The sequence below is a fragment of the Canis lupus genome, chromosome 8, assembly GCF_048164855.1.
Source record: "Canis lupus baileyi chromosome 8, mCanLup2.hap1, whole genome shotgun sequence".
NCBI classification, from domain to species: domain Eukaryota; kingdom Metazoa; phylum Chordata; class Mammalia; order Carnivora; family Canidae; genus Canis; species Canis lupus.
In genome coordinates this window covers 61,789,512-61,814,219 of record NC_132845.1, presented here as the reverse complement: position 1 = coordinate 61,814,219, position 24,708 = coordinate 61,789,512, and the positions used below count along the sequence as shown (strand labels likewise).

Sequence of the window (24,708 nt, the reverse complement as noted above, 5' to 3'; positions counted from 1 at the left end):
AGCCTGTAGGGTAGATGGGAAGCATGTGGCTGACGTCTGGCTGTTGGTTCAGGGCTGGGCCACTGGTTTCTGTGTTGTCATCACAGACGTACATGCCTACAAAGTCAGAGAACAGCTTGGCATCTCATCGGACTCATCCAATCAAACTTTTCTGCTCCAATTTTAGCTAGGAACTCACACAATTAACTGCTTCCACAGAACAGTTAATAAAAACACTCTGTTTCTTAGGAAAAGCTATTTATTCTTTGTAGTTACATATTTTTCATTTATATAATCTTATCTGTCTATATTTTGTACTATGCAAGTACACACAAATACATGTAATGTTAATCCTAAAAACAGAACAGCCAGTTACTTTACCAGAAAAGTAGTTCATTCTTTATTCCAGAATGGCAAAGCATTACAATTAGCATGGGCATACCAGGGTGACCCACAAGCTGGTCTTAAACTAGAGGAAAGGGGGAGTAGGGTGCTGCTTGGGACAGGAGCCCACTGGAGGGGGCCGGGGTAGGGGCTCCTCATTGCCTGGGCTATTGCTGTGCAAGGAGAAACCTTCCTTCATTGTACTCTGAGGGGTGGGACATGGGAGCACACGGGCCCCCGAGCGCATTAGAACTTAGAGCTTGGTGCTTAAGATAGATGTGGTGTCTGGGCTTTGCTTCAGAATCATCCGAGGCTAGGGCAGGAGTGGAGAGATGGGCCATACAGCTGAACACTCGAGGATTCAATATACTTTTGTGTATGTTTGCAAACTCCTGTAAAATTTCCAAAAGAGGGAGCCAAAGAAAGAGACTGCGCACTGCTGCTTGTGGTGTGGAGGGCAAGTCAGAGGCAGCCGGGGTGCAGCTCAGCAGCCTGATAGGTCCCCACTGGGCAAGGGCACACAGCCCAGCCTGGCCCCAGGTGGGGCTTCGTGGCCATGCAGACTGAGGGCTTTGAGCCCCCGTGGGAGTTAGCACCAAAAGCTGGAATCTTGGTGTTGGCAGTTTGCTTTTCCTCCTCCAAATCCTTTCATCGGCATTAAAAATAGAGTGCATGGAAGCATTTCCTGCACAGAGTGGGAGTGGGCGCACTGGTGGAACCGGTGCCCAAGTGGGCTTCCGACAGCCTGCTTCTCTGGGACTGTGGCCACCTGCCCATTGGGCTGCACCTGCTGTCTTTCCCCAAGAAGCTTGGGAGTGGTGAATCCAGAAGGAGTGCCTCCACAACCGCAAAAGACTGCAGCCCCCAGATCTGGCCAAGCGATGGGCCAGTACCCTACTGGGCACCACTTTTACTTGCTTTTCCCAGTGCAGCCTGTCCCAGTGAAAGCAGGAGGGGCCCAGGCTCTGCTGCCCTGAAAAGCGAGGGCTGGGCATTTTGTCAGGCCCAGAGCCAAGTGAGGGCTGAGTGAGGCAGGGTACCCCCAGTGGCCTTACTCCTTTTGGCTTGAGTGTGGGCCTGTCACCAACATGTGCAGCTCATGCAGGAACAGCTCGTCTGAGCCATGCCCAGCCCCCCAGACAGAGGGCACAGAAGTTGCTTTTTCGGTTCTGTTTCTGTTCTGGAGTGCTCTCTTTTTTTTAGCTTTTTATTTTTAAATAAGTATAGATTCTCAGGAAGTTGTAAAAATAGCAGAGAGCACTCCCTTGTACCTTTCCCCCCACTTTTCCCTGAGTTGCATTCTACATAATTCTAGAACAGTGTCAAAACCAGAAAACTGTTGTGGGCACCTTGTTACAGTACATGTGTGTGCTCCCATGACCACCAAAATCAAGACACAGGAAGGCTCATCTACACTTGTGCTGGATCTCACAGTCACACCATCCCATGCCCCTTCCTAGCAGCCACCCATCTGTGCTGTAATTATGTCCTTTTGAGGAAGTTATAAATGGAGCCATCCAGTATGTGTCCTTTGGGGATTGGCTTTTTCCACTCATCCTAACATCCTGAGAGATCCAAGTTGTGTTGTGTGTCATTAAACCACTCCTTTTTATTTTTTATTTTTTTATTTTTATTTTTTACACCACTAAAACAGTAGCAGTAGTAGTATGGAGGGGCCAGTTTGTGTTCAGCCGCTCACCGCTCGGAGGCCATTTTTGCTGTGTCCAGCTTGGAGCAATTACAGATAAAGCTGCTGCACAGTTGTGAGTGGTTTTCATGTGGACATAAGCTTTCATTTCTCAATTGCTAGGTCACAGGGTATGTGCATGTTCAGTTTTTGAAGAGCCAACCAGTTTTCCAAGGAGGCTGAAGCATGTTTGCATTCCCAGCGCCCGTGCTCTCTGTGGCCTTGCCAGCTCTGGGTGTGGTCCCCGCTGGTTTCAGCTGTCCTGACCGGTGTGTAGTGGGCCCTCCTCGTGCTCTTCCATCTGCTCTACCCCGATGCGTACCATAGCCAGCACCTCTCTGTGTGCTTATTTGCCACCATATACCTTCTTTGGTAAAATGTCTGTCTCTGTCCCATTTTCTAACTTGGTTGTTTGTTTTCTCACTGTTGAGTTGCAAGAGTTCTCCGTGTGTTCTAGATATGAGACTTTGGTTACCTGTGGGTCTGTAAGTACTTTGTCCTGGCCTCTGGCTCAGCCTTGTGTCCTCTCAGCAAGGTCTTTCATAGAGCAGAGAAGTTTCTCACTTTTAGTGGAGTCAATTTAATGATTTTTTTTTTTTTTAATGGATCTGTGTTTGGTGTCATGTTTAAGAAATCCTGCACTAATTCCTATGTCTAAAAGACTTTGTCTTATGTTTTCCTCTAAAAGTTTCATATTTAATGGAAGTCTATGATCCATCTGAGTTAATTTTTATATATTAATATTTGTGAGGGTTAGATCAGGTTTTTAGTTTAGTTTTGTTTTTTAAAGTAATCTCTACACCCAATGTGGGGCTCAAACTCATAACTTGGAGATCGAGTCACATGCTCCTCTGAGTAAGCCAGCTAAGCACCCCTGTTTTTCTTTCTTGTTTTGTTTTGTTTTGATAGACTATTAGAAGAACAGTTTTAGGTTCACAGCAAAGTTGTGCAAAAGGTAGAAAGATTTCCCATATTCCCCTGCCCCCACACACTCACAGCCTCCCCTCCTTATCTGTGTCACCCCACATGGTGCATGTGTCTCACAATCGATGAACCTGCACTGACTCGTCATCATCGCCCAGAATCCACAGTTCACCTTTAGGGTGCACTCTGTGTGGTTGTACATTCTGGGGGTTTAGACAAACGTGTGAGGACAGGTATCGACCATTATAGTATCATACAGAGTAGTTTCACTGCCAGCAAAAGCCTCTGTGGTCTCTCTATTCATTCAAAGTGGCTGTGCCATTGTACATGGCCACCAGCAACCTGCTGCTTCACATCCTTGCCAGCATCTGGTGGTAACAGGGTTGTGGATTTTGACCGTTCTAACAAGTGTGTGTGAAACATGATGTTGAGAATTTTTCGTATGTTTATTTGCCATCTCTATATCCTCTTTGGTTCAAGGTTCATTTTTTTTTTTTTTTTTTTTTTTTTTTTGTCTATGGACGTCCAATTGCTCTGGTACTATTTGTTGAAAAGACTCTTTTCTTCTAATGAATTACTTTGACACCTTTGTCAAAAATCAAAGTGCTAATGAGACAATTTTGCGGTTCTGTATTCCTTTTTGTTCCTAGGTGTGTGTCCCTCTATCAATACCACACTGTCTGAATTACCAAAGCTATACAGTAATTCTTAAAATCAAATCAAGTGATTCTTCCTACTTTATTTTCCTTTTTCAAAATTATTATAAAAGTCTTGCTCGGTTTTTGCATTAAAGCAGCCTCTCCTCCTGTGAAGAGCTGACTTGACCATGCTGCGTCCTTAGTCTGTGAACACAGAACATCTCCTGTTTACTTAGATCTTTGATTTCTTTCCTTTGATTTCGTTTTCAGTTTTCAGCAAACAGATCCTATACGTGTTTTATTGGATTTTACAACTAAGTGTTTTGAGGGGTTTTTTTGGAGCAATTTTAAGTGGTATTGTATCTTAAATTTAAGTTTCTGCACATTTATTGCTACTCATTAGAAATAAATTGACTTTTGCATGCTGATCGTGTGTCCTGCAATCTTGCGGAGTTCATGATTCTTGGGAGTTATTTTGTAGTTTCCTTGGGATTTTATGTATCAACCACCACGCCATCTACAAATCCAGACTGCTGTAATTCATCTCTTCTAATCTGAATGCTTCTGATGTCCTGTTTCTGCCTCGTGCTGGCAAGAACTCCCAGCGTTAATGTGGACGAACGGTAGCCAGATGACATCCGTGCCTTGCTCCTGGTCTTACAAGGCAGGTGAGGGTGTGGATGTTACTAGTCAAGGTGAGGAAGCTTGAGCACTTTTCTCAGGATGTATATCATGAATGGGATTTGAATTTCATCAAATGATTTTTCTGCCTCCATTGAAATGATGTGTGAAATTTCTTCTTTAGCCTCTTGAGAGGGTGGATTATAGAGATTGATTCTTGAATATTGAATTGGCATTGCATCCCTGGAATAAATTCCACTGAGTTGCAATCTATAATTCTTTTTATATATTGCTACTTAGGATCTTTGCCCTTATATTTTATGGGGGACTTTGGTCTGTAGTTTTCTGTTTTGTACTGTTGTCTGGATTTGGGGTCAGAGTAGTACTGGCTTCATGGATGCTCTGAGAAGTGATCCCTTCTTGCCTGTGGTTCTCCAAGAGAGTGCATGGAGCTGCTGTGCATTCTTCTTTCATCGGTGGATAGAATTCCAGTGAAACACCTCATGGGTCTGGGCACAGGCTCTGCAGCAAGAGACATCAGGGCCTCCACTTCCCGAGGCTGTAGTGACAGAAACCCTGTCCTGCCCTGCCAGGGAAGGGAGGGACTGGGCTGACCCAGAGACAGCTGGCCCAAGGGCCTTGAACTGTACCTGGCTTCACTTCCTCTTACTTATAGCCAACAGCGGACCCTGCTCACCTGGAGCTTTACCCCTCTCTCCCTCTGCCACACAGTCTCTGTCCAAGAGGGGCCCATCCCTGGGTTTCGGTGGGAGGGAAGTGCTGTGTGCAGGAGCTCTGTAGGCTGTCTGTATCCAGGGAAGCAGGGGGTGGAGGGATTCCAAACCCTCTGCAGCATCTCCTGTGGATTTCAGTGATGATTAGTTCTCCGGGAAGCGGCATGCTGGTCCACCAAATGTTCTAGTTAGTAATGTCCATGTGAGACATACCATTCTCTCCTTAATGACTTGGAATGATCAACATAATCTTGGGGTGCCTGTCACCCTGGTTTTGTTTTGTTTTTAAGATTTTATGTATTTATTCATGAGAGATACATAGAGAGGGGGGCAGAGACACAGGCAGAGGGAGAAGCAAGCTCCATGCAGGGAGCCCGACGTGGGACTTGATCCGGGGACTCCAGGATTACGCCTTGGACCAAAGGCAGACGCTAAACTGCTGAGCCACCCAGGGATCACCCTGATTTTGAAGGCTAATTTGTATTGCCTCTCGGGGGATGGTTTGTTGAGAATTTCATTCATGCTTCTAGAACCCCAGCCACCCAGTTTCTCCTCTGCCTCATGGGGGTCTCCATGCCCCTCCCTAGGACTTGTGTGCCCACCATATCCCTTTTCTCTCACATATCCAAAGGCTCTGCACTCACCTTGGGTTTCAGGTGCTATCTTCCCAGCTCTGTTTCTCTTCACCTTTACCCTTCCTCAAACATTTAAATCACAGAATGTAAAATCAGCTTGCTCTCCAATTATTCTTCGCCACACTATTACAGTCTTCTGTAATCTCGCTGTGGGCAGGTGTCTCAGTTCCCCTAGGCTGCAATAACAGAATCCCACAGCCTGCGTGGGATAAACACATTTACTTCCCACAGTTCTAGAGGCTGGACAGGTTGTGGCGAAGCGTCCTCCTGGTTCCTGGAGGGTCACCTTCTGGCTGTGTCCTCACATGGTGGAAGGGTCGAGGGAGCTCTCTGGGTCTCTGCCCTCACAACCCATGCATCTCCCCAAAGCCCCACCTCCATATACCATCATACTAGGAATTAAGTTCGAACATATGAACTTGGGGGAAACAAATATTCGGTCTGTGGCTGCAGGCATTTTTGTCTGTTTTATACCTCACAGTATCGTTAGTACTCAGAGAGGAGCATTTAGTGTGAAAACCTTGGTTAACAAATATTTGCGAAATAAGTACTGGTCCTTGTTGATACCCGCTCTTCCTAACCAGAGCTGCTAAGTTGCCTGGAGGAGGTGGGGTTCTAGGGTCCCTTGGGGTGGACATAGCTGCTGCTGCTAGGCTTACACAGCAGGAGGGCTCTTGGTCATTCTACTTGCTGAACCTTGTCCACAAAGGCTCTCAGGCTGTCCTCTGTACCACTTCTCTTGGGGCCCCCCACAGAACCCCACAGGTGCAGTGAGTGGCCGTATGTCCACTGTTCCCTGATGAGGCTCAGGGTCAGACAGCCCCCGTGGGAAGCATGGCCTGGCAGTGCCTGCTGTGGGATAGAGTTCCACCTGCCTCTGTGTGTGCCCTGGGGTGGCGGAGCACATCATGCAGGGCCTGGGAGGAGCACTAGATTGGGAGAAGGCAGCCCTGGCACATTTTACGCCCTCCCTGAGCCCTAGGCCCTTCACCTGTGAATTGTGGGTACAGGGTGGCTGAGAGCCGGAGATGGGTGGAGGGCATGAAAGCGCACTCTGAGCCATGCATCCCATCCCCACATGTGGTATGCCCTGCCAGTACCTCCGTGTTGCCAGGCCCGCTCCCTCCCTTTCCCGCTTCTGTCTCCTGGGGCTGCTGCTGAGTCACCGGAACCAGAGGGTGGTGAGAAGAAAGCAATCAATCGGAGGGCTCTTAAGGCTGAGTAGTGATGCTGGAATGCACTAGAAAATCACGGAGATCCTCTAGGACTCATTTCCTGGAATGGAGTCCTTTCCAGGAAACTGGCAATCTTGGAAACTTTAAAAAAAAATTTCCTAGTTTCAGTTTCCTTATCTGTAAAGTGGGGGTGCCAATGCCTGCCTCCCAGGGATTCAGCAAGACAGCACAGGTGAGAATACCAGGCTCAGAAGCCATGGGAGCGGGCAGGCAAGTCCCTATCCTGCCCTCTGCCTTCCTTCCGTCCATCCAGCTCTGCTACTGGCCTCTGCAGTCCCTGCGAGCCCGCCCCTGTTGTCCCTGTGCAGCCAGCCTCCATCCAGGTGGATCAGCTGGGTAGCAATGAAATCACCAAGAGGAAAAGCACAGAGTCTGTCTTTGCTCTGGGACCTTGGAGATGGTTATCAGGCTGGGAAGCTGGGACACCCACACCCAAAGCAGGAAACCCACACCCACCAGGCAGCACACAGTGGGCAAATGAAGAAATGGCTTCTAGAGTTGCCCCTAGAGTAGAGAGCATCTTAGGATGCCTGGCTCTGACCTTTGCCAGAGAAGTGGTTGAGACCCTGCTCTCCCGTACCCAAGCAGCCCTGCCACCGGAGCTTCCTACAGGGCCTTGGGGGAATTCAGAAGGCTCCTGGCTGCCTGTGTGTGATTTTTTCTTGTACCTTGAGATTCATCTGCAGTCTTAAAGGAGGGAAACATGCTCAAGAAGAGATTTAGAAAAAGAAAAAAAAAAAGAGATTTAGGTGTTCACCTGGAGAGAAAAAAGCTTTGGGATTCATTTATTCAGGGAGCTTTCGTTGACCGCTTGCGTTTTGCTGGCCTATGTGAGTACAGCGTGAGCAAACACAGTCCTACCGTTGCAGGCCTCACAGTTTGAAGGGACTAGTTGTTACTCGGAGGACTCCAGTGGGTTGCCCTGTCACCACTCTGAGAAGTGCTGCGGGGCCATGGTGTTGGCAGGGTGCTCAAGAGGTGAAGTAGAGGTTTCTCTGAAACTGAGGACTAGTCATGAGGCTCCAGGCAAAGGGAAGAGTCTGTGCAAAGGCCCTGGGGAGGAGACAGCTGGCCAGGTTCAAGGAACCCAAGGGTGCTGCAAGTGGTGGAAATGTGGGAATGGGGCCAGCAGGCGGGACCAGAGCTTGCCGGTGACACGTGGGTCCATGTTGCGGGCAGAAAATGGGAAGCAACTGGGGGCGCAGCAGCAGTGGGTTTTTTTTTTTTTTCCCTGCCTCTTCTGTTGGGAGCAGCTCAGGAGCAGGGCCTGGAGCTAGGCAGACCTGTGAAAGTGAGCTCTGACGCACACAGACCTGCCCTGAGTCGCCGTTCCTCTTCTGAACAACCTCGTTGAATAAGGAACCTGGCGCGGGGGCTGCACCACTTCCCCTTTGCTGAGCAGAGCTGGCCTGGGGTCGCGGTCCGCGCGCACCGCCGGCAGCCCCGCCCACCGCTGGGCCACGCCCACACGCTGACGCCTCCCACGCCGAGCGCCCGCGCGCTGCGTCACCGCATGGCCGGCTGGATCCGGTTCTAGCCGAGCCGGGCCGGCCTGACATGCGCAGTGCGCGGGCGCTGCGGCCGGGCGGGCCCCGGGCACACTGATGGCCCGGGACGCGGAGGTCAGTTCGCGGAGCCCGGGAGAGGGGCCCAGTGGGTGTGGGGGGTCGGCCCCGCAGGAGCGCGCGGCGGGCGGGGCGTGTCCGGGGGGGGGGCTCGCCGCGGGGGTCCGGCTGGGGGAGGCCCCAGGCTCCGGTAGGACGGCTTACCGTGAGGGCGGGATGCCCTTCCCCCATGGGGTCGGGCGCGGGTGGGCCCAGGCCGCTGCTGGGGCCACGTCGTCCTGGGAGCCCCGCCCAGCAACCCGGTCCACCTTACTTACCCTACTTCCCGGGTCCCGGTTTACAAAGGATGGGGGGCCCCGGAGCGCCCTGCTCCCCAGCCTCCGCGTCCTGCACGATGAAGATGGAGCTCCGAGCTGTCCTGCGCGGGGGGAGGCGGGAGGAGGGCTCTGAGCTGTGTCCTGCACGGGGGGCAGGCCGAGGGCGGCGGCGGGGGGGGGATTGTGTGACGCTCCGAGCTGTGTGCTACACGGGGGGAGGGGGGGTGCACCGAGGTGGAGCGGGGTAGTCATAGGGGGCTCCGGGCTGTGTCCTACACCAGAGAGGAGGGGCACTCGAGCTGCGTTATGCACCAGAGGAGGGAGCTCCAAGCCGTGTCCTGCACCAGGGTGGAGGAGGGTAGTCGTGGGGGGCTCCTAGCTCTGCCCTGCACCAGGGGGGGGCCTGCAGGCTGTGTCCTGCACCGGGGAGTGGACATGAAGGAGGCTCTGAGTTGTACCCCACCTGGGGAAGGCTTCTGGTGCCCACTGACCTCTAGTTGCTGGTTCAGAGACCTGGGTTCTAGTCTCAGCCCCAGGCCATGTGACCTGACAGGAGTCCCCTGGCTCTCCACCCTGTTTTCTCTGTAAAACTGGGGAGTGGTCTAAGCCCTGTCCTTGCTCTGCACCTGGGACTGACCTGTCCTTATCCTCTCCTTTCCTGGGATGGGTGTCATACTTTGGGACAGCTCTTCAAGGCTTTGTAGCCCAAGGTAGCTTAATCTTTGCAAGGCCCAGCCACACTTAGCACATCATGGTTTGAAGGAGGAAAACGTACAAGGGTGTTACTCTTTGCTTGTGAAATTATTTGGCCGTAGCTCCTTATCTGGGAATGATTTTTCACTGTACTTCAGGAATTCTTGCAAAGTGACAAAAACCTAACCCATGATTTCCAGATGTGATGAAATTAGCTTGAAAAATTATATTTAACAGCTGATGGGGTGGACTTAACAATGTACTGTAGACATTTAGTGAAGCACTTGTTTTAATTTTGCTGTTTCATCTTGGAGCCAGTAACCTGTTTTGGTTTTCTTCCCATAGCTCAGACCTTTTGTGGGTCCTGAACAACCCATAGGCCCCAAAAGGCAATGGGGCCCCTGAGATGAGGACGTACATCGAGTTGCCCTGTTCACTTTGTACCCAAAGGCTCGGCCATCTCCTCTTCCTCAGAGCACAACAGCTGCTGAGGAGGAATGCAGTCCAAGGACTGCTAGGCTGAAGCAGCCTGAAAACATTGGAAAGTCTAGTGCAGAACTGCAGGTTCTTGTCCTTGAGGGAAGCAGTGTCGGGGCCTCTTCCAGCAGTTGCCCTGGGAGAGCTTGTGCTCTGTGCCTGCTCCCAGATCCCTGGGCCCCCCTTCCACTAAGGTGGAAGGTGGGTGCTTTTGCATTTTTGTAGAATGCTTTCCAGAGTAGAAGCGAGTGTCAGTTCAGAAATTGTTGAGTTGTTTTTTGAGTATTAAATGTTATTTCTAGACTCATTTATAAGTTGTATACTTAACATTCTGCCTGGCTCTGCCCATTCTGGCCATCTGCCTGCCAGAATGGCATTTCCAGATTAAACACAAAGTGCAGCCTTCAATTCCTGGCCAGTCCCACGTTTCCGGAAATGAAATGAAAGCAGATTCAGAGTTTACTAGGAAGGAGATGGGCGTGGCCTTGGGGCCTGCTGTGAGCTCCCCTTGGGCCTGGGGCTGTGCATGTGACCTTTGCCTTCCAATCTAGCCCTAGCACCCAGAAGTCATAACTGACATTCCACATTAGGCTGTTGACCATGCAGAATGCAGCTGGGCTCCATGCCTGTGCTGGCCCGCTAGTAATGAGAGAAAGATGACTTGAGTCTAGATTATTCCCTAAAATCAAGTGAGGGTCCATTGAGCCTAGGACTACTCATGGATGTCAAAGCTCATACAGAGAGGAGTCAACCCAAGGCAGCAAAAGCTGGCAGGTGGGGTAGTAAGGGACAGGGTGGCCCTTGGGGCCTGGAGCTCCAGGAAGACCCAGCCTCAGCCAGGCAGTTAGCCTTTCTTCTAGGAGGGCAGGGTTTACACCTTCTCTGTGGCTGAGAAGTGCTGGGGGGTGGCCCCCCTGGCCCAGCTTCGGGTCCTATGCCTGCCTGGTGAGAGGCTTAGCAAGGAGGGGCCCTCACAACCTCCTTGAGACTCTGCTCTCAAGATCCTAAGACCATTGTGCTGGAGCAGGCCAACCCCCTCTGCCATAAACGCCCAGTAAGAAGAAACACCGACCCCTCAGCTGGTTAGAGAGGCAGAGGAGTCTCCAGAAATGGAGGGCCCGCTTAACAGATTGTTGTCTGTGGAATGGACGTTCTTCTGATGAAAAAGGCATCTTCCCTGTCCTCATGCTCTTCTTTGCCATGTGTTGTGTGGTCTTACTTAACCATCTCGGGGCCCTGAAGTCTGTTCCCCCAGCCTCTCTCAGCCTGTGAGTGTGCATCCTGTGAATTGTACCTCTTCTCCCCTGACCTCCCACCTCTGCTGCCAGGGTTGGCATTCTCCTGCTAACCATCAGCATTCCCTTCTCCCATAACCTGTATCAGCTCAGCCTGTTTGCATGTCGTCCCTCTGTGTCCACCTAGAGCTCCTGAGAACAGAGTTGCTCTTCGCTTATATCCCCTGAGGCTCCTGGCAGGTGCTTTGCCCTGGATGGCTGCCTCAGATGGTGCTCGGTAGAAGCAGTGCTGAGATGGCCCACATCCCACACTGAACTGAAACTGGTGGTGGGCCCTGCACTTTACAGAGGCAGGATCATCCCACTACACCTGCTGGGAGGTGGGCTTGTTGGAGTTTCTGCCAGTCAGGACTCCCTGCAGCAAAGAAGGGGTTGGCTGCTATTTGGTAAAAGAGGGAAGGTGTCACCGATATCTGTCAGGTGGCTCTCCATATCGATCATCAGGCCATTTGGGTACCACCTGCACACTTCCCTCCCTCTCATGGAGGGAGGAACATGGAGATTTGTCCACCTCCCCCAAAACCCTGGCCCCTGCTCCTCCTGTCCATCTGTGTGTCTGACATCACTAGAGAGTAGACCCTCCAAGGACAGGGCTGGACATGCTGACTTTGGATGGGTGGACAGACAGACCAGCTGTGAAATGGTAAATGTGACCTAAATAAAAGGAGTGACTTGCAGTATCAGAGAACTTTGTTTCCAGAAAGCTAACCTTTATAAAGGTCTCAGGGCTGGAGGTTCCCTCTGCAGGCAGGGGAGCAACTGAGACCATGGAGCCCTTTGTGCAGACACCTGTGGTACCAAACTGCAGGGCTGGGCAGGGGAGCTCACCTTGCTGGCTCAGGACCACCGTCTCCAAAGGAATCCATAAGCTGGCCCTAGCATAGCCTGGGAAAGGCTATAGCATTCTGACACCCATCTCAGGCTGAAGTTCTATGGGACCATAAAAAAGGTTTTGTGGGGCTGGTCCTCTCTCACCTCGTTCTCATACCCAGATGTGTACACCTGTATGTCTTTGGGCTTTTCAGTATGTACTGGTCTCTAACAAACTTCACCCTCACACCACAAATCCCATTTTTGTCCTGGGGTTAAAAGAAGCAGCAATAAAAGCCAAGCTGCCAACACTCATGACCCATGCTGACCTCCTAGCTCTGAGGTATGTGGTGCACATGGCCTACCCAGCACAAAGTGTGGCCCTGTCGCCTTCCCCTCAGAAGCTGAGCCTGGGAGGCAGGTCCCACTGACAGCCCAGGCCATGGGATTTGAAGAACGTTGGTGTGGGAGACCCTCCCCAGAGCATGGCCAGTCCTCTGAGGGCCACCATCCCTACCTGCTTCCTACTAGGACCGTCCAGGAACAAGACTTCACCCATCAAATTCCTCATCTCTGAAAACCGAGGAGGTGAGCTCAATTGGGATCCTGGAGTCTGTTCTTTGATGTGTGTGCCTGCGTGTGTGTCTGGGAAAAGATTCCAGCAGCTTCCATCCTATTCTCTGAGGCCAGGTGGATTTTGATCAGGAGAAGTGGGTGGGGAAGGAGCCTGGCTGTTCCAGTGCATGTGGTGACAGATGCAAAGCCTGTAAATCTTTGCAGGCTTGGGGTGATGGGTAGAGACCTCTCACCTGTGCTCTGCGGCACTGCACTATGACAGGGCTGTCAGGTCTGCCATGGGTGTTAGCAAAGTGCGGATGGTCTAGATTCTGGTCACAGTGTCTGTTTGCCCCCGTGTGTCCTGTGTTTGGTTTCTTGGATTTGAAAGCCTCCTCAGAGGGGTCCACAGGCTCTATTGCTTGCCTAGGCATCTGGATCCAGGAGCTGTGCTCTGCGAGGAGCCTCCGCCGGCCACAACAGCAGCTCTGGCAGCCGCCCTCCCTGTCCTCCAGGAGCTCACTTATATCTGGCCGTGAGCTCCTCGAGGCCAGAGCCCGCGTCTGCCTCCACTCAGCACCAATCCAAGATCCCCAGAGGCCGTGGCAACCCCACTACACACACAGGGCCACATGACTCCCATTTTTCATAGCAGCTTCTGTAGTGTACCAAAGCAGCAGCTTCCTAAATCATCAATGCACATTTTCTGAAGTTCCTGTTTTAATCCGGATACTAGGAACAGGGGCGCCTGGGTGGCTGTCAGTTAATCTGCCTTTAGCTCACAGGTCATGATCCTGGGGTCCTGGGATCGAGTCCAACATCAGGCTCCCTGCTCAGTGGAGAGCCTGCTTCTCCCTCTGCCTAACCCCCCCCCCCCCCACTTGTGCACATGCTCGCTTTCTCTCTCTCTCAAGTGAGTAAAATTTAAAAGCAAGACACCATGTCGTATTTATGGTGTGACTTTGCTTTTATAAGAAAAATGCAGCTTTGGGGCACCTGAGTGGCTCCATCAGTTAAGTATCTGCCTTTGGCTCAGGACATGGTCCCAGGGTTCTGGGATCAAGCCCCACATTGGGCTCCCTACTCAGCAGAGACCCTGCTTCTGCTTCTCCCCCTGCCTCTATTGTTCCCCCTACCTGTGGTTTGTTCATGCACTAGCTCGCTCGCTTGCTCTCTCTCTCAAATAAAATCTTAAAAAAAAAAAAAAAAAAAAGATACTGCAAACAAAATGAAACCGGAAAATTGTCCCATTTGCACAGAAGCAAAGAAGTGACTATTCACATGTTAACTCAGGCAGGTGTCTTGGGGTGGTGAGAGGGAGTTTGGGGAGATCATCCTGAGAAGGAAGGGGCAGTGCACCCCTGCACATTTTACTGAACTGGAGTCTACTAGGTGTTGCTCTGGGTCTCTGGTCATGGCCTTGACGCCAGTTCTGTAGGCAGTGCCACCAAGGAACCCAGGTGGGGGGTAAGCAGGAGGTCTGTATTGCCTCTATCAGCTGCATGTGTGTCTACTTATTTCAAAATAAAACATTGCATTGAAAAATTCTAGGAAACACTCGTTTGTCCTTGTTTATAGAAAAGGAAACTAGTTTGTTACTATAGATGACCCTTCTAAACTTTTATAACTACAGTAATGAGTCTGATGGAGTCTTTGAACTGAGAACAGATTTCCATGGTGCCACAGACAGAGGCGTGGCCTTCCTGCCTGCCCTCTGGACTCCTGGGGTTCACAACCAGAAGGAAGAAGGGCTCCAAGGTGGGGAGGCCTGCGAGCTGGAGATCTCTAGAACCCCATCTCCTTAGTCCCTTCTGACCCCCGAACTTCGGTCTGGAACTGTTGGCTTCAGAGCACCAAGATTCAGAAGGGTCAACAAACCGCACTGTGTCTCTGGAGGGCTTCTCATGCCAAAGGTGCTGCTTGGAGTATGTCCTGGGCAGTTTGTGGACAACTGTGGTTAAGGATCCTCTGCCCGGGGCCTATACAGATGGAGCTCGGGCAGGTTCTGTCCCCTTCTGTGAATAGGACACAGGAGAGAGGTTGTGCCTCCGTTGTGGCCCAGGCCTTTAGGAGCAGAGAAGGAAGGGGAGGAGGCTCCTCAGCAAGTACCCCCTCCACCACGGTCTGTCATTTTCAGCCCAGATCCTACCCCCTGCCCTTGGGTGAGGGCATACCTAACAGCACACACCTGCCTCAGGCTTGCACTTGACTGACCATTCTGATTGCGTGATGTTCTCATGCACTGATTCTGTTGGGTTGTCAGTTGATGGGTTTTGTCAGGTGACAGGTGGATGAGGGCGCTGCTGTACCTGAGCTGGCGATGGTTCCCTCCCATCCAATGGCAGGAAGTGAATAACAGCCCTGTTTGATTGCCTGGGGGTACACTGATGAACACCCCAGCCCCAGGCCCTGTGGGAAAGCAGTGCCTCACAGCCACTTGATCGCACTTTCTATCTAGATGAAGAAAGGGATTACTGGACTCCAGACTGCCTTCTGATGCTTTTTTTTTTTTTCCTTCTGATGCTTCTTAAAACCACTCCCAGGAGTTGAGTTCTGCCACCAAATGAACAGATTTCTGGGGAGCGTAAAGGTCTGGTCCTGTGGGTGAAGGGGGCCCGACCCTGGTCCCCAGGCAAGCAGGGCCCATGGATGCCCCTCGATGTCCTTTCTTTTCAGAGGCAGCCAACAAGTCCATTGGGACCTGGGGTGAGCCTGGGAACCACTCTGGCTTTATGGCAATTCTGGCCTCTTTCCTAAGCCAACCCAGTGGCCGTATCTTCAGTTGGGGTCAGAAGGAGCAGACCCCAGGACAGCACCGGGCCTGCCCACTGGTCTCATCATGGCGTCACTTTTTTTAAGGTTGTTTGTTTTTCAGTAATCTCTATACCCAATGTGAGGGTTGAACTCAAGACTCTGAGATCAAGAGTCACACTCTTCCGACTGAGCCAGCCAGGCACCCTGTCACAGTGTCACTTGCCTGGAGGTTCAGTGAGGCAAATCTGACTAGTCAGGGGCTCCAGATGGCACAGCCGTCAACCAGAGCTGGTGTAGATGATGTGGGGTGGCCAGGCAGGAAGTTCCTACCCAGGGCTGCCCCTGCTTCCCTTCCATCTAGGGGCAGGGGCCTCACCAGGTGGCAGGATGCCCAGCTCCGTAGCTGACTCAGGACCACGATGGGAAGGGGATCTGCGCTCATTTCTGAAGGATCAGGATGTCTGTGAAGGCAGGACACTGCAGAGAATGATGTAGACATGATGGGGGCCAGTGACATCCCAGGGAAGAGGAGTGGCTGTGGGGTTGTGCTGTGGTCTGTCTCCACTTTCCCCGGCTGGCCCACCCCAGAGGTGGATGGAGCAGGAGACACAATCCCTGGGTCCAGGCAACTGATCTCTCCTCAGTGGGAAGAAACCAAGGCTGGGAGTGGACACTCAAACATCTGGAGGTGAGAACTGGCACACTGCAAGCTGCTCTGCAGGAGCCAGTAGGCACTCCTTCTCAGGAATGGTGGCTCTGTGGTGAGGAAGGAGAGCAGGCACTTCCTGCCCCCCCTCCCTGGGTCTTGCCTGCACACCCACCCTGGGGGCATGGGTCAGTGCCAGTCACAGACCCCATCTAGGTAACGCTGCTTACCCCCAGGGAGGCAGACCCTCTGGGTTCATGCAGAGTGCACCACGCTCCTTCCCCTGCCAAGTGCCAGTGTTGGCTCACGGTGTCCTGGGGGAGGACTTCCTCCCTCTTACCTCCAGCCAGGCTGAAGACCTCCTGGTGAGAGGGGGGCACCCCTCCTCCACAGGCACAGGGCACAGGTGCCGGCAGCCCCCTGCCTTCCTGACACCACACTGAGGGCCAGCTGGAGGGTTGCCTGCTTTCTGATCCTCGGAGCCTCAGACTCTTCTTCCCTGCCTGCTCCCTCCCCAGTACTTGGTAAGCACCCAGTCCTGGTACCAGTGCCCAGAGCTCGAAGTCATCTGGAGCTTGCAGAGGAAGCGTGTCCTGAGCTAGGACATGGCTCTGGGTTTACCTCCTGTGCTGGGGTGACAAGTGGAGATGGGACAGGTAGAAGCTTATAGGTCTGAAGGAGGCTAGTCCTATGGTTTTAGATGCCCTGTAGAAAGCCAACAGCTTGGAAATGTTGAACCTAAGAGGAGCTGGGGCAGAGTCTAAGTCTCTGGGAGGCCCAGCCCTTCTCAGTTCTTGCCTCCCTCTGAGAATGGTCCTGGTGGTTCAGGAGCCAGAACCCAGCCTGCTGGATAGGCATCTCTGCCTTCACGACTCTGCTTCAGTCCCAACACAGACTGGCCTCTGGGATGTGGGGGCTCCTGAGCTCCATGTGCTGCTCCCCATCTGTAAAGACCTGAGCTCTGTCAAACCCCACAGCTCTCTGCAAATGTCAGCTGTTAAAATTAGTGAGTGCTGTGGGAGGTGGCTGGGTATGTGCAGTGCCTGTGGAGAGGGAAGCTTGGTGCTGATTTGCAAATGTGGGCACTAGGCCTTGCAGGGTGAAAACTGCAGGCCTGGGGAAACCCATCCTTCTTTTGTCCTTGCCGGCTGCCCTGGGCCAGACTTGGTGGTGGCTGCGGTTGACAACCTGACCTGGCCATGTGGTGAGCCCTAGAAACATGGCCAGTCCAAACAGAGATGTGTTCTCTGTGTACAGGACTCAAGGATTGCAAAGACAGTGTAAAAGTAAGAACATAAAATTCCATTCCAGCTTTTATATTGCTTCTGCAGGGAGGTGACGACACCATTGTGGTGGGTCTGGGCTGCTTTCTGCCTTAGATGGCATCTGCCGAGGCCCAAGCCCCTGCCTGGTGGAGCTGTGGGGTGAGCAGAGAGAGGGGTGTGCACACACCTCAGTGTCTGGCCTGGGGGGCCATCGAGGACAGTGCACAGAGAGGAGTTGAGGGTCTTTATCTAAATTTGGCTACATTCTAGATCCACTTTCTCCTGCTGGACTTACTTTTCCTTTTGCCACGTTCTGAAAAATATATAGCCAGCAAATGTAAGGAGGCATTGCTCCACCACATAGACAGGCAGAGAGAAGGTTCCAGAGCCCAGGGAGAAGTCCTCATCCCATCCTCCAATGCTAATCGAATTTTGGGTTTCCACACACAATCTTGGGAAAGAAGAAAAGTTTCCTTTGCTTTACAAAACCTTGTAAGCGTTGAGTCTGGCATTTCCTGTTTTCCAAGTGGGAAAACGGGAGGATGGCTGGTGTGGCCGGCCCTCCTCTGCAGCTGGCGGCAGGACCAGCACTGACCAGGGGGTAGTGTTCTCCATCACCCTGTCTTTGCCACATCATCAGACTTCAGCAGCTCCTGGCCCATCCTGGGCTCTGGCCGCCGCTGTGCCCATGTGGAAGGGGCCTCCTTCCCCTCCCTGCTCTCTGTGTGAAGATGAACAATTGATCTCTGCTCCTGGATGCTCTGGGAAAGACGGGGCCCTTTCTCTGGGATACACAGAGCTGCTGTCGACCCTCATGGAGCCTGAGCCAGTCCAGAGGCTATGGCTGCACACTACGGCCCTGGGGGTCAGGGTGAGCTGTCACCCTTGGAGCCTCCCCTCAGGTCCCGAGGTTCAGAGCAATCCGCGTTTCAACCAAGGCAGCTGCCATGCTCAGGAGCAGGTGTAAACAATTGACAAGGCACACAATGGTGCGTGGACAGTGCCCACATCACAGCTCATGTCACCCTGGCAGGCACTGTGTGTCAAACCACAGTAGTGGGCAGGGCAAGATCCCTTCTCTGAGTAAACGGCTGTGATGTGTCTCATGTGACAGAAAGTCCAAACCGGACCGTCTGGCTCAAAAAGGGACACTGGTGCAAGGTCTGCAGGAGAGTCTAGGCAGCATTTTGTCTGGATAGAGCACATCAGCTGACCTCACAGACACTGCCTCCGGACAGCTTCAGTTTCCAGAGAAGCGGCAGTGCACAATGCCCAGGCAGGGGTGGGAGGTTGGCTCCTGCCCCCTGCGCTGGGGCACATGATGCCCGTCAGCATAATCCTCAGCTCTTGGGGTGGCCTCAAGCACGAGCCCTGGTCTGTGCAGCCTGGTTTCTCTGGTCAGTTTGGTCTGGAATCAGTAGTCTTTGTGAACACTGTGACAGCTGGTCCTCAGCTGTCCCCTATCCCCCCACGTCTCCAGCCCCTGCCATGCTGCCTAGGACATAGGGGTCTGCAGTGCTGTCCGCCCACAAGTCCACACTGAACCAGCAGAGAGCCTGACAGCACAGTCACAGTGCAGAGGGGCCCCAGGGAAGGAAGTCTGTGGGCTTTGGGCCTTGTAAACTTAAACTTTTCCTGCTGTGGTTTCACCAAAATGAATCGACACAAAGGTACAAAACTGATCTCCTACAAGCTTGGCATCCTGTGTGCTGAAAGCCCTTACCAAGAGCAGAGGACGGCCATCACCCGTGCCCACAGCAAGACCACCCACTCGTGGCTCTAGATGCCCCCAAACCCGTTCAAGGAGATACTGCACCTCCAGTGTTTCCAGATGGCCTCCAAGAACACATGAGTGAGACTCGGAAGCCAGGGGTCTGGACTTAGGTTGGGCCCCCACTGGAGATAGGGGTCTCGGCATCTGTCAGTGGAGCAGTAAGCGTGGCAGGGTGGCAGCCTCAGGTTTTAGGTCTTCAAGGACTTGTAGGGGTGGCTTTGTGGCTTGGCCCTAAGGAGCCTGACCATCTCCTCCAGGGAGACTGGCTTCCCTGTGGGAGCGCCCAGGCCACAGTGCTGCCCCCCTCTACAGGGGAAGCCACGGCCTTCTAGGACACCTTACTCAGGTAGATATACTCAGGGCTATCCCTGAGGGCCACAGCAGAGTCACAGCACCTCAGGGCACACATGGTGCTGTGGGCGGCCCTTGATCACATCCCTGCTTGGCTCGGAACCTGCCCCAGTTTGCCACGGGTAACGGTTTCAAACAATGGGCCAATATCACAGGTGTTCCTGAGCCAGTGTAGCCACAGGTTTGTGTATAGCCAGGCAGCCTGCTCTCCCAGCTCCCGGATCCTGGCCCCCTTCACCACCCCACACTCTGACTGTGGTTGCTGGCGGTGCAGGTGCTAACCTAGAGCACGCCCAGGTGTCCAACATCTCCTGCCTGGGGGGAGGGTGTCCTGGCAGACAGGATGGTCAAGGCCCCTGTCCCTCGAGTCTACATGGGGTCGTCCCTGCCTTCCCGAGTCTGCCTCCTTTCTTAGACAAAGGCTCTGCTACCTGAGCCTGGAAGGAAGGAAGGTCTGCAGGAAGAGAGGGCTGATCATGACCTGGAATCCCCCAGTGTGGGTGGGAACAGCAATCCCTAGCATCGGCCCGCTGCTGGCAAAGCCAGCCGTCGAGATGTGTGCAGAATGGCAGCCCTCTGTGTCTTTTGATGGCCCCAAACTCCTGGTCCTAGAACTGAGACTCTGGCATCCAGCCCTGAATCTTGGAGTTGAGCATGCCCCAGAGGTGGTGTCACCTTGCTGTCACACCTGCAGGGACCACCCACATGCTGAAGCTTCCGTGCCCACAGTGGCCCAATCTGCTCCTCTTCCAAGGCTTAGGGGGACCAGGGGAGCCTCAGAGGCCACTTCCCTGTCTGCTGTGAGACCAGGGCAGCCCTGGACAAGGACAAGGCCGTTTCTGAGGCTGGGGAGACATGGCAGCAAGACTGTCCTCTCAGAGCCTTTCTCGGTATCCCAAAGCTGCCCCCACCCAAAAGGCTGCCTGCTCCCCAGGCCCCGGGACCCCATAGCTGGGCTGCTGTACTGGGTGCAGGGAGTAGGGCTGGCCAGTTCTGAGGGGCAGGGGAAGGGGTGAGACCCCTTCCCGCTATAAGCCAAAGATGTGGGACAGAGACACAGGCTCATGCAGCACACTCTCTCTTCAGCCTTAGACTGGGTCCCCCCAGAAGCAGAGTGACCGACAGATGAGGCACAGGAACCTGATTTGGAGATGCAGCTATGGGGGCAGGAGCGCCAGGAGCTGTGGGGTGAGCCTCAGCACACCCCTAACCCTCCCACCCCACAGGCCTGGCCCCAGTGCCTACCAGAAACAAGCTAAAAGTGTGGGGCCAGGTGTCCCTGTCCCCCAGTGGCCAGTGTTGGCCACAGCAGCCCCCCAGGGGTATGTGTTCATAGCTGCTGCTCCCCAAAGGAAAGACCAGGGTGAGGGGAGGCTGACCCAGCCCAACAGTTCAAGTGTCCCTCCCTTTGTGAAGTCGGATATTTGAGAGGGAGAGAAAAGTCCCACTGGACATCTGCCCCATCCCCTGCCGCCACCTTGGCCTGCATCCCTCTGGTCTCTTTGCCAATGTCTTCTCATTGGGGAATGACAGTGGCTGTTGGCTTCTGTGGGTTCTTGAGTTTGGGCCTGGGGTGTTTGCAGGGGAGCCTGTGCTCTGTGACCAAGTCCAGTGCCTGGAGAGGCCCCTCTCCTGGATCCAAAAAATGCTGAGCCTGTTCTCCTACATCCTGTACTACATCCTGCACTACATCCTACCTATATCCTGCAGCTCTCGGTGGAGGGTTTTTCTGCTGGGTGGAGTCTGTGGTAACCTTTCCAAATCAAAGTCATATCATTTCTCCCCTGACTCGTGCCAGGACTTACCAAGGTGAAAGAAAATGGTGGCTTATGGGACACCTGGATGTCTCAGTGGTTGAGCATCTACCTTTGGCTCAGGTCATGATCCAGGGATCCTGGAATCGAGTCCTGCATTGGGTTCCCCACAGGGAGCCTGCTTCTCCCTCTGCCGATGTCTCTGCCTGTCTCTCATAAATAAATAAATAAAATCTTTTAAAAAATGATCATTTATAACGTACTCATCTTTCCTCAAACAGTGTCAACGTTTCTATCAGAGGTGCCCCCATATTTCTTTTACTTACCTAGTTTCACTCTTGAGTCTGGGACTTTTGGGTTTGTTTATTTCCAGTATGTTTAATACATGCAGCCAGTGTTTTCATTGCCCTAGAAGCCGGTAAGGATTTGATTTTTAGTGCATTTAATGACATGAACACTACGTTACTTACTATTGTACTTGAAAACATTTATGTTGAGATGACCTAGAAGAAATTCCAGGTCCCTCGGTCATACCACCCATCATCCTCCTTGGTGGCAGTGGCAGGTCCATTTGTCCTGCCTGAAGTTTTCCATGTGCATTGAGTTATTTTTGTGCCTTTTGAAACACAGTCCAGGAGACGTCTAACAGTAAGAGAATGTGTTGCTGAAAGTTTGACTTCCCGTAATAGGAGATTCTGTATGTGGTCCAACGTGGAATGCCAGAAACCATGGCAGCACTGCTGTGCGGTCATCCCATCTCTGTAGAAATGCGTGTTTGCATGGAGGCTGCACACTGTCAGTTCCACGTGTTTGTGACAAGCAAACAGGCAGCAGACCAGGGTGGTGGCAGATTCCCCCCATGTTGTCCAGTCTGTGTTTTGGAAAAGGGTCGTGTTCACAGCTGGTGATCTGCTGCCGCCCTAGACTTCCCCTGGAGAGTGGGCCAGGCCTGCAGGGGGCTGGGGGTGCTCCCCCTCTCACCCCATGACACTCCCAGAAGGGACCCCAATAGGCTTCGATGATCTGACTGCTGCATTCCTTTTAAGATTTTTCTCTGTTTACATGGGCTGTTCACAACCTTTAAACGAGGTAACTTTGAGGGGGTATGGGTGATGGTGGCAGGTGTGTCCCAACTGTTGTTTGCTAATTAAAACCGAGTTCTGTGGAGGGTTATCAGAGCAGTGGCCACTGGAAGAAGTTCATTCTCAGCTGGAAGGAAAGTTGTATTAATAAGCCTTGCCTCCAGAGATGGTGGTATCACTAAAAGCTCGCAGGCGGCCCCTGGCAGCTGCCGTGCTTGAGAACCCCCCTGCACAGGCGATGCTGCAGGATGAGGGAAGCAGGGGGGTCCCGGGTAGGTCCCCATGGCCCTCACCCTGACGTGCTGGGAGGTCCCTGGGTCCAGCCAGTGCCTGTCCTGCTGTCTCCCATCCCAGCCCCTACCCCCTGGTCCCATGCAGGCTCCACCATGGCTGACACAGCACTCTGGCCCTGCCAGCCTAATGTCCACACAGGGCACCACTCCAGAATAGCTGACGTCACTCGTGTGATGGTAGCAGCAATGGGGGTGTCACCTGGTCCAGGCCAGAAAGGTCAGGGCACCCAGAGCAAGGAGACCAGGTGAGGTCCACGCAGCAGTGGGCACCATGGCCAGCCCAGTTACCCTGCAGCCCTCACTTGGCCTATCCCTGCTGCGTGGGCCAGGTCACAGCCCTGCATACCTGCACCCACCTCTTTATCTTCAAGCAATGCCAAGGACCTTTGTGTTTTTCACAAATCATTGCTTGGATTCATGTGCTCACCTCCCGGTGAAGGACCACAGCTGGAGGAGAGGCAATGGTCTGTCACCCTGTCCCCCTCCTTGGCAGTATTGGTGGGAGAGTGGCTCTGGTTACTTTCCTTGGTGGCCCCTACCCTCTGAAGAGAATCAGAAAGGGCCAGTGTTTAGGGAAAGGAAGGCTGGTCCAGGTGGAGAGTCTGTCTTGGTGTTAGGGGTCAGAGGGCTTGGGTCAGAGGTGCTGGCTTCCTCGTCTGCTTCACACAGTATGGTTTGTTTTGCTGTCATACTGTGCATTGTTTAAGCTGCCAGCCCTTAAAATTCAGGAGGCTTCACCCTGTGTGATTCTGTTTCCAGCTTCTCTGGAGAGGCCTCTCAGCCTGGGCTGTGGCCAGGGTGTGGGCATCCAGCTGGACCCCCTCAGCGTCCCTGGCTGACCCCTGGCACAGTCAAGGGTGGGCATCACGGCCCTCTGAACAACTCTGGAGGCACATTTAGCTCCTGAGGACGCAGAGCATGGGCTCCAACTACCACCACGCCAGGGTGACCGTTAGCCAGAGAGAGAAAGAAGCTATCTGTGTCCTTTCCAAGTTCACATGTCCTTAATGCTGGGTGTTGTAGAAGAAGAAGCCAGACCTCACAGGCCACACCGCATTCAAGTCCTGGCCACCAGCCTGGTGGCCCCTCTGTGGGGACTGCACACACTCCGCAGGCCACCCCTGGGCCCTCAGGAAGCAGACAGGGCTCCATCTCCTGTGGGGTAGGCCCCTCCAACCTCGGTGGGAGCATCCTTACCCCACTGGGTCAGAGCAGGAGGCAGAGGCCAGGCCCTGGTGACAGCCAGCACCATGACAGATGCAGGGTTTGTACTCAGCACTCTGGGCAAGGGGGCAGCTGCTTCCTACCCTCCCTGCCCCTGCCCAGGCCCTCAGGGTCAGTGTTGATGTGCCCTCGGCCCCCGCTGCTACAGCCCTGACCTTTCACTGAGACTTTGGCCCTGAAAGGCTGCTGCCCTATTGCCTGCCTGGCTTCAGGGAGGCAGAGGCTGGCCTGCGGCTGTTTGCTGTTCTCGGTGCCAGACTGGCTGTGCTGCCTGCCCAGTCGGCCACCGTGGCCCAGGGCGGTCTGAGCAGGCAGCTGGGGCAGGGGAACTCCCTGCAGACGTCATGCTCATCAGACAGCTGCCCCCTAGACTTCAGGAAACACCTAAAAACCAAAGCCCCTCAGGCAGCTGGGGCGCTGGGCTCCTGGGGCTGTATCTGCGGAGATGCCACTCCTCCCCAAGAAGGGGGTTGTCCAGAGACTCTCCTCTGAAAGCACCTCCCGTCCTGGCGGCCTGAGAGCCCTGCGCTGGCACACGTGTGTGTGTGTGTGTGTGTGTGTGTGTGTGTGTGTGTGCGCGCGTCCATGCTTGCGTGTGGCACTGCTGGAGACTCCCTAGTGTAACCCTGAAACCCCACTGCTGGTAAATTCAGCTGGTTTTAAAGGGAAGCAGAGGAGGAGCTGACGAAAGCTGCTCTTTTGTTTTAGAAGATTCCGGAAGGATTCAGTGTTTAGTGGGAACACAAAGGTTGTCAGGACGCTGCCATTTTATGAAGGGACTTGCCTGGCCTGGGGGGTGGGGGAGCAGCCGGAGGGAGGGGCGTGGCTCTGCAAAAGCTGGATGCCCCTGGGGCAGCTGGCTAGGCCTCTGGAGGCCTGGGGAGCAGTAGCCAGGTCCCTGGCTGGAATCACAGTGACACTGGCACTGGTGTTGTAGGTTTTCCAGGAAGGGGGAAGGGTGTGCAGCTGCTGGAGTCACACACCACCACCCCCCACCTGGTTTTGAGTCTCATTTG

The 24,708-nt window shown here is 53.3% G+C and overlaps 1 protein-coding gene and 1 long non-coding RNA gene across 21 annotated transcripts in view; one reads left to right on the top strand and one right to left on the bottom strand.

The window, feature by feature from the left end:
• The window catches only part of CHLSN (cholesin), a 148,328-nt gene that overhangs the window by 92,041 nt on the left and 31,579 nt on the right, over nucleotides 1-24,708 (top strand). For 11 of the 20 annotated variants that reach the window (XM_072836680.1, XM_072836678.1, XM_072836677.1 and 8 more), the window contains exon 3: nucleotides 12,526-12,582. The exons of 5 other annotated variants lie outside the window; for them this stretch is intronic. In XM_072836680.1, coding sequence (XP_072692781.1) covers nucleotides 12,526-12,582 — 57 coding nt within the window. Of the gene's footprint in view, nucleotides 1-8,306; nucleotides 8,460-12,525; nucleotides 12,583-24,708 lie in introns of those variants that run through there. 4 more of the 20 variants (XM_072836693.1, XM_072836694.1, XM_072836691.1 and 1 more) reach the window with 3 other exon arrangements.
• Nucleotides 1,523-8,877, bottom strand: LOC140638784 (uncharacterized). Its single transcript, XR_012035752.1, has 2 exons — nucleotides 8,720-8,877; nucleotides 1,523-7,890 (listed from the first exon to the last, which is right to left on the bottom strand). It is a non-coding gene; the product is annotated as an uncharacterized lncRNA (long non-coding RNA).